The sequence below is a fragment of the Embiotoca jacksoni genome, unplaced genomic scaffold, assembly GCF_022577435.1.
Source record: "Embiotoca jacksoni isolate LCO1_2020_lvr unplaced genomic scaffold, fEmbJac1.0.p SCAF_26, whole genome shotgun sequence".
Lineage (NCBI taxonomy): Eukaryota > Metazoa > Chordata > Actinopteri > Embiotocidae > Embiotoca > Embiotoca jacksoni.
Genome location: NW_027185377.1, coordinates 1,327,787 through 1,340,800, shown reverse-complemented (window position 1 = coordinate 1,340,800; position 13,014 = coordinate 1,327,787). Strand labels below are relative to the sequence as shown.

Below are 13,014 nucleotides of genomic sequence, written 5' to 3'. Positions count from 1 at the left end.
CAATTGTTTGCTTGTTTCTCGTTCTCTCTCTCTCTCTCTCTCTCCCCCCCCACACACACTCACACACCACCACCACCCGCCCACCTTCCCAGCATGCCTCACTTTCTCTCTAGGGCCGAACGAGTGGGAGCTGAAGAAGAGTCCCCCCCCCCACACCCCTCGGGACTCGGCACCGCAAAACCCGCTGTCGGTTTTCGGAGCCTGAGATGATTTATTGACGTTTTCTTTAATAGTTTAATTGCAGAATTAAATTCCTGAGACGAACCGACGCGGAGACAATCAGTGCAAACCTCCCCGAGGACGCTGCAGTGTATACATCTGGAAAAATGTCCAGCTCTGACCCACTTCTCCTCCACTCCTCTTCCCTTTTTTGTTCTTCCTCACCCTGCAGCCAGCTCACTTCCTCCAAACCGCTCGAGCCCCCGGCGCCGCAGACCGAGATGTGTTTCTTCTTTCAGGGTGGAGATTTCATTTCTTTTCAGCGCCGGCTCTCTCGACTGTCGGCTCTCTCGACTGTCGCTCGGCTCGGAGGGCCCAGCTGAGCTGATGAAGAGGCTGCATGTTGCTGCTCGTCACCTCCTGGTGTGTGTGTGTGTGTGTGTGTGTGTGTGTGTGTGTGTGTGTGTGTGTGTGTGTGTGTTCCCCAGTTTGTCATCGGCCTGCTGTGTTTCAGGGTCTCCAACACATTGTGAGCATTTCAGAGCTGCCTGCTCATGTCTAACTAACTTTATTGCTGCCTGCAGTGAGCCCCCTCCCCCCCTCTCCTCCCCCCTCCTCTAGTTCTCTGGAGTTCAGGGGGTTGACCAATTGCCAGCAGCTGTTGCTCATTTCACAATTGTCCCGCCCATGTAGTGGAGGCTGGCAGTGCAGCCGCTCCGCTCACAGATGAGCAGCAGCGCTCGGAGTGAAGGGTGAAGGGTGAAGGCAGCTGAGAGGGTGAAGAGGATCTGCTGCCGGTGAGAGGATGTTCCTGTCTCTGTTTGTGTGTGTTTGAGGCGGACTACAGGAAAAGATTGATTGAGTCACGGTGTGTGTGTGTGTGTGTCACAGTCTGATGTTTCCCCTCGTGTTTCATGTGAGATTTCCTCACCTCGCCACTTTGAAGTTTTGTTTTTGTTTGTTTGTTTGTGTGTGTGTGTGTGTGTGTGTGTGTGTGTGTGTGTGTGTGTGTGTGTGTGTGTGTGTGTGTGTGTGTGTGTGTGTGTGTGATCAGAGACATGGGGAGTTTATCGCTGGATCACCGCTACACATTCTTTCCATTCCCCATTTAGCCTTCAGCCAGGAGTCCCTGCTCCCACAAGCTTCTGGAAAACTATCACACCACGTCGTTATTTATCCTCCTGATTCACAGACGTCGTCAAAGATCGATTTTTGGATTCTTTAAGAGAAGCAGCTGGTTCAGAAGATCTGAGCCCGTCGCCTCAGGCTCCGTTTATTACTCTGCTTACAAAGAGGTGAGAAGTGGAGAGGGGAGGCGCTTGCTGTGTATGTTAATACCTCCGAGACCTGCAGAGACTCTGCGGTGTTCACTTGACCCCAGCAGGAAGAGGAGAAGTTTCCAGTCAGATAGCGTGTCTGGCTTCCTGCGTTGAATCGGTTTGTCTTCTGTGTTGAGAGCAGATAAATAGAAGCAGTATGTAAAGGGATATGAGGATTGTGACCCGTTGCTCAGGGGACAAGAGCAAAGGTTTCATTAAAAAGGGATTATTTGGCACTCTGACACTGAAAGATAAAGTTTCCCTCCTGAGTCTTTGCCCTCGTTCCACCTCTCTTTCTGTCTCCCTCCTCCCTGCAGCTGTGTTGAGAGAAGCCCGGAGAGGAGTTAATTAAATCCCCGCCGGCACCGTCAACACCGCCGCCTTTCCTCCACCGGTCGACCAGAGGAAAAAACAACAACAACCCTGTCCTGAGGTGGGACAGCATCCTCCTCGCCCGCATCCTCTGCCTCCTCATGTTCCTGCAGGCGGAGCGGAGGGCACGGCGAGCACACGCAGCCTGCCGACCCGAGTCTCCGTCGGCGTCGCCGAGACGGGGATGATGGCGCTGCAGAAGAGGCTGGTCCTCGGCGTGCTGACCGTCTTCTCCCTGTTCGGCATCTACGTCCTGTGCCTGAACCTGGAGAAGCCGCTGTCCTGGTCCGTCGTGCCTCTGGGACATTTCCACACCTTCAGGCAGAAGACGAGCAGGTCAGTGCCGACGCAGAGGAGCTGTGATTTGAGCTCTGTCACTCTTGAAGCCTTGTTTTTGTTTTTTTTATACATCTTCTGTCAGTTTTTGAACCGTGCAGCAGAGCAGTGATTTTCAACGTGCAGTCAGTGAGTCACATGATCTAAATCAACATGTGTTTCCCCTGAAGGTCAAAATATAATCCCCTGAAACAAACAGGAAGCGAAGCAGACACTCACAGCAAAGAAACCAACTCCAAATATTAAATAATAATCTAATATATTTATTAAAAATCACATTGAAGTTATTTTCCTTTATTTAAACAGATTAAAATCTCTGTTTTAAGAAACATCAGGCAGCATAAAAGTCATTTTTAAAACAATAAATGGAACGGTTACATGCCATAAAAATAAACATAAAATCAAACGTGTCAGCTGAAATGTGATAGAAAGCATAGAAATATGTTGTTAGGGTATAAATTAGGTCTCAGAAATGGACAATATTTTCAAAATGATCTAAAACAGTGAGAACAACACATTTAGAAGAAGAACATTTGACCTTGAGTGTAATCTTCCAATCGGAGTGGTACAGAAAAATGTCATTTCTTTCTGTACTTTGTTCCAGAATAAAGGTGCAGCTTCCTTTTTCTTTTTTTAACCCAACTGCTATAAATCATCACGAGAACGAAGGTAAAAGTCAGCAGCGTCTGTGTTCATGCAGCGATAGTCAAAGAGTCACATAGTACTCGACAAGATAAAGAACCACCTGCATCAATAAAACCAAATTGCACACACGGAAAACTGTTAAAAATTAAGCTGCAGCTTCAGGATGGTTGCTGAGCTGCAACGCTTCATTACAGTTCGTTACAAATGACTGATTTAACCGGAGTGAAGTTGGAGGACATTCTGTTGGAGCTGAAAACTACAGGTTTGATTGGAAAGTTTAAAAAGTGTTGGTGTGCAGTGATGGAGACTTGAGCTGACAGATCTCTGCTGAAGGCTTCATGATAGCTGAAAACTGTGATCTGCGAGTGAGCTGCAGGCAGACCAGCTGCTCCGATTTATTATTATTTACATAAAAAAGTCGAGAGATTTAAGTCGACATCTCGAGTTTAAAGCTGCACTTTTACGAATAAATTAAGCTACTCCAGTAGCTTTAGCGAGTATTAATTTATGCACTAAAGATAAAAACGTAGTGTGTAGATGAACTTGTGAAACTGTCCATCAATCAGTTTCAGTAACAAATGAACGTAGAGTGGTGGCGAGCTTTAGGACTTAGAAGAGACAATTGTTTGACTTTTATTCTCAAAATGAATTTTTTTTTTTTTTTTTTTTAATAAATCTTCTGATTTGAACAGAAATGTTGGGAAAGTCCAAATGTACATTTCAGTATAAAAGCTTCAATTCCTGTCCTGAACATGACCTAAATGTAGTACAAGACACACACACACACACACACACAGCTGATCTTTCAGGTTTTTTATCTCAGATCTGGTGACAGGAAACAGCTGCAAGAGTCATTAAAGTTTCTAAATATTAATAAAAATAACCAAACTTGAAACTCAAACTTTACGGCGTTTTTTATTTTTACCCGAGTTTTCATTCTTTCTTCTCAGCTGTCGCGTAAAGAAGAGGTGGTGAAATGTTTATACAAAAAAAAAAAAAAAAAAAAAAAGGAAATATGAGTCCAGGTGTTGTCAGCACAAAAAAAAAATCTGTGATGAATCCACGTAGATATCGAAACGTCTTTCCCCCGCAGACCCTGAAATAAATTGCTTTTGTTGTCGGCTCTCCCGAAGGATTCGATTTAAATTTTTAGTTTGAATGGAAAAAATAAATTAGAATACGAAGTGTCAAGAAAATTTAGAGCAGAAACGTGCAAACAAACATGAAAAAGAAAAGATCTCGGGTCCTTTCAGCCTTCGTCTAAACGTGAGCTTTAAGAAAAGATGTGTTTTGATCTTAAATTCAAAAGATTCCATTTTAAATTCAGTTTTTTTTTTTATCCCTGAAATGGTCAAAACCTTCGCAGCATCATCGAGGTTATTAACTCCAAAGTTCTCCAGACGCTCAGAGGATCTTATGAAGCTGTTTTCCACTGGCTGAGTAAATCCCACAGATTTTTGAATGGACTCTGGTGCAGTGACTCTTCACCAGACTGATGGAAGTAAAAACACCGTCAGTGAAACTAGAAAAGTGTCCAAATAACAAGTGTATTCGGGTCGGAGAATCCGGACGAGGTTGAAGGGTTAAACTCTCAGATCATGGTGATATGAGGAGTTATTTTGGTAACCAGCACTTAAGCCCCCCCCCTCCCCACCTCCTCCAGTTGTATCATTGTGGCTTCAACAAAGGAGCAACACAGCGCTCATGAAAAAAAATCCCCCCCGAGTTATTTTGGCGGAGGAGTCTGTCTCGCACACGTATGTGAAACGTAAGCTTTGTTGCGTCGGGCGGCGCTCCAGGTTGAAGATGCGTTAAGTGGAGGGGAAAGAAAAGCCGGCCGGACGGCTGCTTTCTCAGAGGTCTGCTTCAGAGCACGTCTCTCATTTTAAAAGCTGTTCTGTAATCTGAAGGAAGAGTTCCTCCTCCTCCTCCTCCTCCTGTTCCTATTTAGAAAATAAAAAGCTGATGTTCGGTCGTAAAAGCATCGAGTGAGAGTAGAAGGACACAAATAGTTCAGAACAAAAGAAGAGCCAGAGACAGGGCGCCATGGTTACCGAAGACGACAGCTGTCTTGTCAGATAGAACTGGATGTGAACACAGAACAGTTGAATGTGTGAATTTATCAGGACATGTTCAGTTTAATTTACCACACTGGACAGGAAGTCACAGCGTGAAGGAGACAGGAAGTGAAGAGGCAGACTAAAACCGACAGGAAGTGAAGCTGAAACCTTTGAACTTTTGGTTTCACCTTTTTCTCCTCTTGTTAAATGTTTGTGACTAAATCAAATAATAATAATGTTAAATTTAACATCAACATATAAATGAACAAAGTTTTATTTAACAGCTGTGTTTATATGATCAATAAAGTGTGATAACAACACACAAACAACCCCACAACTGTTCAATAAAACAATAATCCACTCCATAAAACCCACCTGATAGCACATCAATGTCGTTCGATTTTTAATAAACTTTAAAAACTAAGATTTAGTGAACACTGACGGACAATTTTTATCATTTAAAATTAAATCTGCGACACAAAAAAACATCATCCAGTTGAAAACTCAAGTTGAGCTGCTCCTTTAACAGATAAAACTGGCTTTTAAGGTGATTTATCTGCTCACCGCCAACCGTTCTGTCCTCCACAGCGGTTCTCGAGACTCCGAGGAGTCTCCTGACGGTCTGAGCAGCGCCGACCGCTGGATCCACGAGACCGCCCCTCCCCCCCCCCCACAGAGCCGCTCACACCGCAGCTGGAAGGACTGGAGCGGCCGCCGAACCGCAGAGACCAGCACGGGACGAAGACCTGCAGGAGGAGAAGTCCGGGTCCACGTCTGACAGAGCGGATAGAGCCGGGAGCGGAACCAAAGGGCCCGCGCTGAGGCCCGCGCTGAGGCCCGCGCTGAGGCCCACGCTGAGGCCTACGCTGAGGCCCACGCTGAGGCCCACGCTGAGGCCCACGCTGAGGCCCACGCTGAGGCCCACGCTGAGGCCCACGCTGAGGCCTACGCTGAGGCCTACGCTGAGGCCTACGCTGAGGCCCACGCTGAGGCCCGCGCTGAGGCCCGCGCTGAGGCCTACGCTGAGGCCCACGCTGAGGCCCACGCTGAGGCCTACGCTGAGGCCCACGCTGAGGCCCACGCTGAGGCCTACGCTGAGGCCTACGCTGAGGCCCACGCTGAGGCCTACGCTGAGGCCCGCGCAGGCAGCCAAGCCGGCAGAGCCTGACTTCATCGGAGACGTTTACATGAGTGAAGACGTCCCTCCACAGACGGTGAGTCCTTGAGCTGCTCTCAGTCTGCTGGTTTTCATCCGACCCACGGAAAATTACATTTGTGATTTACAGCATCTGGAAAGTTAAGAGTCAACGAGAAAGTAGAATTGCAGCCCGGCGGTTTGAATGCCTCCATTCATGTACGTGAATGTTTGAGCCCACATTGTTAGAGATTTCCTTGAGTTCTTGAGATACATTCATAGTGTGGGGAAAAGGATGTGAACTCCCTTTGACCACAAAAAATAATCTTGCAAAACTTGTGACATATTTAAAGAGAAGTTCCTGAAATAGTGCATTCATGGGCCAATGTGATGGGACAGCGGCCTTGACCTTTGGCCTTTGACCACCAAAATTTGATCACGTGATCGTCGGTACCAAGTGAATGTTTTTGCCAAGTTTAAAGAAATTCCCTCAAAGTGTTTTTGAGATATTGTGTTCACAGGAACACAAAAAGAAACTGCCTCTCGGTTTCAGACTTCAGGTTTAAAAACATCCACAAAAACATTTTGGACATTTTTATAGTGTAAATGATTTAAAGGATAAGGCTGGTGATTTTCTTTTTGTATGCAAATCCCATAAAATGACCAAAGCATTCAATTCGGTTCTAAAAAAAACCCAAAACGGATCGTAAATATGTAGTTTAATTTGTTCACAAAGGTTTGAGTGACAGCTGGTGATTCACAGCAGGAAGCGGTGCAGCTCTGAGGGACTGTTTTTCTACAGGAAGTTGATACTCATTTAGTGCTGTCGTGTGTGTGTGTGTGTGTGTGTGTGTGTGTGTGTGTGTGTGTGTGTGTGTGTGTGACTTGTTAATGTGTTTTTAATAGTTTTGGCTCAGTGACACACAGCAACACATCAGGCTTAAATACACACAAAACAATTGTTGTTATTGACTAAATCAATAAGAAAGGGGACGAATATAAATTGTGATTTATACCTTTGTTTTTGTTAATCGTGTGCATCACATGATCTGTGAACATTGTTTTCTGGTCGTCACACCCGTTTTGGGTTTGCGTCCTGCCTGGTGATGTCACGGGGCGGCTCCGTCTTCACCCGCTCAAAATAGTGATGTTTAGTGGAGCCTCCTAAACATGAACACCCAAGTGAAACTGGCTGAGGGATGATGACTCAAATCTGGGCCTCACAAGTCTTTGAACGCCTCACGGCAGAGATCACAAGGTTTTAATGAAATCGTGTGTCCATATGGTGGATACCAACTTTGTTTTTTTTTGAGAAATTCCTGTTTTCTGAGGAACTGCTGATGTCGGCCTTCTAACGTTCACGAGGGAGGTCCGCAGATAAGAGTTTTTGTGTTTTGATAACAACCCGGCTGGCGTTATCTGCCCTCCACAGGACTGCTCCGACAGCCTCCGAGGTCGTGTCAGGAAGACGGAGTTTGGCGAGCGGTTTCTGGAACACATCCCGGTCCTGCAGTGGGCCCGGCACGTGTCTCCTGAACAGTACCAGCGCCTGAGGCAGTACCCCGGAGCACACGGCTGGGGAGGCCTCGACTACAACAGTGAGCTTCTGGTTTCTCTCATTTACGCTTTTATTTCATTACTGTCCCTTTTTAATTCCTCTAATTTATTATTATTGAAACTTTCCTACCTGTAATTTACATCTAAAATCACACGAGGAGGCAGAAGGAAGTCCTTTTAGTGCCTGAAAGCAGCACAGCAGCATCTATCCAGACATGAGAGTATTTAGAATCATTTGATTGATGGAATATGGGTCTTATTCCAGATGAGATGTTTATCATGTGGAGATGAACAGCAGCTTCCTGTCTGGGTGCCGTCACACGGCGCCTCCGACTCTCAGACCCATCAGGAATAACTCGATCTATGGGCGGATGTAATTACACGGGGCATAAAACTAATATGCTGAATTAAATTAAACGCATCCAGATTAATTGTGCTTGTGTTTCCACAGTGCTGCTGGAAACTCTCTCCTTCCTCAACTCTTCTGCCAACCGGCAGACGCTGGACAACTGGAAGTCGCGCGGAAACGAGTCGGCGTGCAGCCGCTGTGCCGTCGTCGGCAACGGAGGCATCCTGAAGGACTCTCGGAAAGGGAAGGAGATCGACGGCCACCACTACGTCTTCAGGTAGACGCACAGTCGGCGTCTGATCCGAGCTTCCAAAATAACTCCAAATACAATTGATGATTCACTTGTCTGTTGTAAACATTTCTATAGCCCAATTTATAAATCCTAAAATAACAAAATGTGACGCAGCCACCAAATTTTTAATTTTTTATAATCACTAAATTTGCCATATTTTCTGTAAAAACCTAAACTCAGTTAGCGCTACCCTAAATTTATATTTTCAGAATGTCTTCGTCACAAAACGTTGTTGTTTTTAAGATCGTGTTGCTTCCACACATCCGAAAACGTGTCTGCCACAATTTCTTTTATTTTCATAATCAAAAACATTTACGACAGCAAACCCAAAATTAAAAAAATGTATTGCGGGTGAAAATTTGTTACAAGCAAAAACATAAAAATCCACATTTTCTTTGCAATGACTGTATTTTATATCGTATTTGTACCTTTTGCAGTGTCATTTAATAATCCCAGTTTTACTTGAGGCTTCCCAGATTTGCAAATCTTACAATCGCATAATTTTTTTGAGTTTTGTCACTATATATCCTCATTGTGAATTTCATTACAACAAAATATATTAAATCACTAAATTTGTTATAACGCCCGTGAATCCAAACATGTATTCTAATATCTAATCATTTAATCACTCTGAGACGAAGGACAGCTGATGTTCTGTTGCTCTGACTGATTCTCTGGTGTGTGTGTGTGTGTGTGTGTGTGTGTGTGTGTGTGTGTGTGTGTGTGTGTGTGTGTGTGTGTGTGGGCGCGTGTGTGTGTGTCTTCAGGACCAACGGGGCGATCATTAAGGGCTTTGAGCAGGACGTGGGTTCTAGGACGACCCACTACACCTTCTCCACCAACACGCTGATGAACTCCATGAGGAGCTACGCCAGCGCCGGGTACCGAGGACCCCCCGTGTCTCAGGTGAGGACGGAAACTAAAGGTCCTTTTTTATTTTATTTTTTTTAAATAGTAAAAATCCTCATAAAAAAGAATTGGGTCTGAGTCACGTGTCCCCCCCCCCCCCCCCCAAAAAAAAAAAAAAAAACAGGAAACGCGGTACGTCTTCCTGCCGGATCACGACCGGGACTACCTGCTGATGAAGGCAGCGGCGACGCACAAACCGGTGGAGACGGGACGCGACCGCGGGAAAGAGTAAGAAACACTTCAACATGGATCTCTAAATATCTCAACAGATCCTGGATGGATTGCGAGAAGACATTCACGGTTCCCAGAGGAGGAACCACCGACTTCCACATGCTGCACTTCTGTACTTCTACTACTTTTGAATGCATTACTTTTCCTTGTTTTGCCAGTTAACTGAAACTTTCCACGAACAAGTTGAACAGACTGAGGATGTTTTCTTTGTTTATTATATTTTCAAACTGCTGCAGTTGGAAGTCTAATCGACTTCTTTCATTTTTTCTGAACTTCCAACTCTCGATTGAACTTTTCTTTCTGTCGCTCGACTGTGTGAATCATTATTTTTGCGCTCGTGTTTCCGCTGCAGTCCATCGAAGTACTTCGGAGAGGACGTGTCGGCAGAAAAGCTGAAGATGTATCACCCCGATTTCATCCGTTACCTCAGAAACAGGTGAGCGAACGTTTCAAACAGCTGCGATGGAAAGTTTTCACACGGAGGTCTTTTTTTATTCTGCTTTATTCTGTTTCAGATTCCTCCGATCGAACACTCTGAAAAGCAAATTTAAGGACATCTACCGTCCGTCGACGGGAGCCGTGATGCTGCTGGCCGCGCTGCACACCTGCGACCAGGTAGACTCCAGCATTGCTGCTCTCTGTCGCTGACAGTCAGCTGTTTATTCAACAAGGTCGAACTCTCCCTGATAGCGTGAGAAAGTTTCCCCTCAGAGATGTTGGTGTGGCCTCGATTAGCTGCTAATAAAAACTCACCAACACAGAAATATGATCTTTCCTCTGCAAGCATTGTGATTTTTATCTATCGAGATTTCAGGTAGATCTAAAACATGTCATCACCGTGAAAACCTGCCGGCGGTGAAGCGAGTGTCGGGGGCTCGAGTCCAAACACGACGAGCTGAACGGCTGCGTTCCACTTTCAGGTCATCGGGCGTCAGTTTAACTGTTGTTTTATTTCTTCCTCTCGGCTGATGAAGGTGAGCGCGTACGGCTTCATGACCCCGGACTTCAAGAAGTACTCTGACCACTACTACGACGCCAACTACCACCCGGTGGGCTTCTTCATCAACCACGACCTCCACATGGAGATGAGTCTGTGGCAGCAGCTGCACCAGGCTGGCCTCATACGACTCTACATGAGATAGGGTCCAAACACAAACGGCGTCACAGGAGGCGCCGGAAAGGAAAGAAAAAACCCCGATAATTTAAGATTAAAGGACGGTTATTTATCCTGGGAAAACATGGTTTTGTTGATTTGTGGTCAAAAGAAGGTTCAGAGATCCAAAAGGAAACTGGGCTAAATTAGAGAGAAAGATTTTGGATCAAATAATCGGTCGGTCGGTCGGTCGGTCGACACCTTTCAGATGAAAACATCTGAACATCTGATGAATCATTGACTCCGGTTGTATAATCTCCCAGCGGCGGGTCAAAGTCTCACCTACTGCATGGACAGCCATAAAAAGGTGTCCTATGAACCTAATACAGAACAAATAAAAATTCCCGTCGGCCCCCAACATGATACGAACCGGTGGTTTTATGTCTTCGACTGCATATAAAAGTGTTCGTAGCTTCCAGGTCTGAAAAATGAGGCCGATGCTGAAGTGTCTTAAACTGTAATACCGCCGAGTGCCACTAGAGGTCGGCTCCATAGACTCCCATTTAAGAAGCATCAGCTTCTCATAAATAGTCATTATTACTCATTAGTTTTCTGGCGGTCCATCTGAAAATAATCCCGTCATTAATTCGATATTAGGCCACAAAAAGCGGTATGTTTGAGGGCGTTTCTGTCTGATTGACAGGCCTGTGGTGCAGTCAAATTTCCGCTATAGATGGGCGGGGCTTAATGTCTCCGGGTTCCCAATCAGTCAGATCCATCGCTTGCTCTTTCCTAGATCATCCAAATATGGTCACTTCTGGCTCTAAAATATTAAGACGGTGACGACCGAAATACGAACTCTCGGCTTCAGAACAGCTGTTCACGAACCAACAAACCCTCTCTTCTGATTGCCTGATTCTTTTGAGTGACACGGGCATAGACCAATCACAAGTTTTCTTGTCGCTTTCTCGCTCCACCACAGACCAACCGCTTTATGTTTTCATGTTATGGTCCACAGCAAAAACAGCTGTTTGAGCTTTTATCTGAACAGATAAGGAAGTGTGCTGCCGGGAGAAACTACATCTTTAATATTTTGCTGCTTCGAAGTGAAACGCCGACTGAAAGTTGCCCTTCACTCCAATTTAGCCCAAATTACTGCTTCTTAAACCTGCAAATCACCAGAAACATGTTTTGCTGTGAGCGGATCCTGCCGCCGGCGTCCGGTCGTTGAGTGACGGCGTGCGGACGAGGTCTTAAAATATCTCCCCCGCCCTGAATAGCCGGTCAGAGCGCTGCTGGCAGTGGCCGAGGTCGATGCTGAAATTTCCCTTGGATTACATTTTGTCTGTGGAAGGGAACGGGACAAAAAGCAAAACACAGACTGTGACTTTAAAACCCACTGGGACGAATATTTGAACCTGAAAGTTAACTTATTTTTTGTTTTGTTTTGTACAGTTTGTTGTTTTGTTCTTACAATCTGCCACACTGTGATCATGAGAAACCCTGTGTGGGCTTCTCAAGTGCCTTCAATGTGAACCAGTCATCGGGCATCCGCGAATGTGATCCTGGGGCGTTTCCGCAGTAAAGCAAACAAGGAAGTGGGTGGTCCTTCTCTTTTTGTTCCGTGTTTGTATTTGGAGGCGGTGGCCGATGACGCATTTCGTGGGAATCTGCACCTGAACTCCTTCAAGGGGTCGAAACTGAGAGCTACCGATTACACATTTATATTTATGACGAGATCAATGACAAACTGTACGTCTGAGATGAAGGGAAGAAAAACCAAAAAAAAAACAGCAAATCAGGGAATTCGTTTTTTTTTTTTTTTAAATCATCTGTTAGTGTTGTATCAGATCAGATTAATTGACACTCAAACTTTAATGGGAGATCATTCTTTTTCTTATGTGCAATTTCTGACTGATTTTGAATTCTGTATAAAATGATTTTATCGCCGTGTTTTTTTTTTTTTTTTTTAAAGCTCATTTTATTTTATTTTGCAGGTCGAATAGGTTTTCTATAATTTCTGTAAGTTCTGGAAAGTCACTATTTTACTAAAGTATACTTTACTTGAGTATTTTTAATTTCATGCAGCTGTGTACTTTTACTCCACTAAATATCAGCGGTAAATACCGTACTTTTTTACTCCAATATATTTTATCTAACAGCTTTAGTTACTTCAAATATTACAGTTTTTCCATATACCTCAAAATGTATCAACATTTTTATTATTTTTTCTGACGAACTGAATGATGAATTATGTTGCTTTATGGGTTGAGGATATTTTTTCTTCCAAAGCTAAATCAACTATTTTAAAAACCCACTTTAATCGGCTGGACATCGTCACAGGTCTGGAAACAGGGCTGTTTCTCTATTTATCTTTAAAATAAAAATGTGACGCATTGCTGGAGATTAAACTAAACAAAAGGACAACGTAGTTGAAACAAGCACAACCTTCAATAGACCACTGTAATATAAATTGTTTCTCTTGTGATATCTGGAGAATCACGTGTTCACTGCCCTCCAGCGGCCACACCAAGGAACTGCAGTGCCATGTTTATCC

General features: G+C 44.7%; 1 protein-coding gene across 1 annotated transcript; it reads left to right on the top strand.

Annotated features, from left to right (window-relative positions):
* Positions 1-44: 44 nt before the first annotated feature.
* Positions 45-13,001, top strand: st6galnac (ST6 (alpha-N-acetyl-neuraminyl-2,3-beta-galactosyl-1,3)-N-acetylgalactosaminide alpha-2,6-sialyltransferase). The gene is given in 10 exon segments (XM_069159960.1): positions 45-2,186; positions 5,480-5,573; positions 5,575-6,105; positions 7,459-7,624; positions 8,035-8,209; positions 8,992-9,130; positions 9,258-9,361; positions 9,717-9,800; positions 9,880-9,979; positions 10,339-13,001. Coding segments are annotated over 10 exon segments (1,710 nt in total). The 5' UTR covers positions 45-2,037; the 3' UTR covers positions 10,507-13,001.
* Positions 13,002-13,014: the final 13 nt, after the last annotated feature.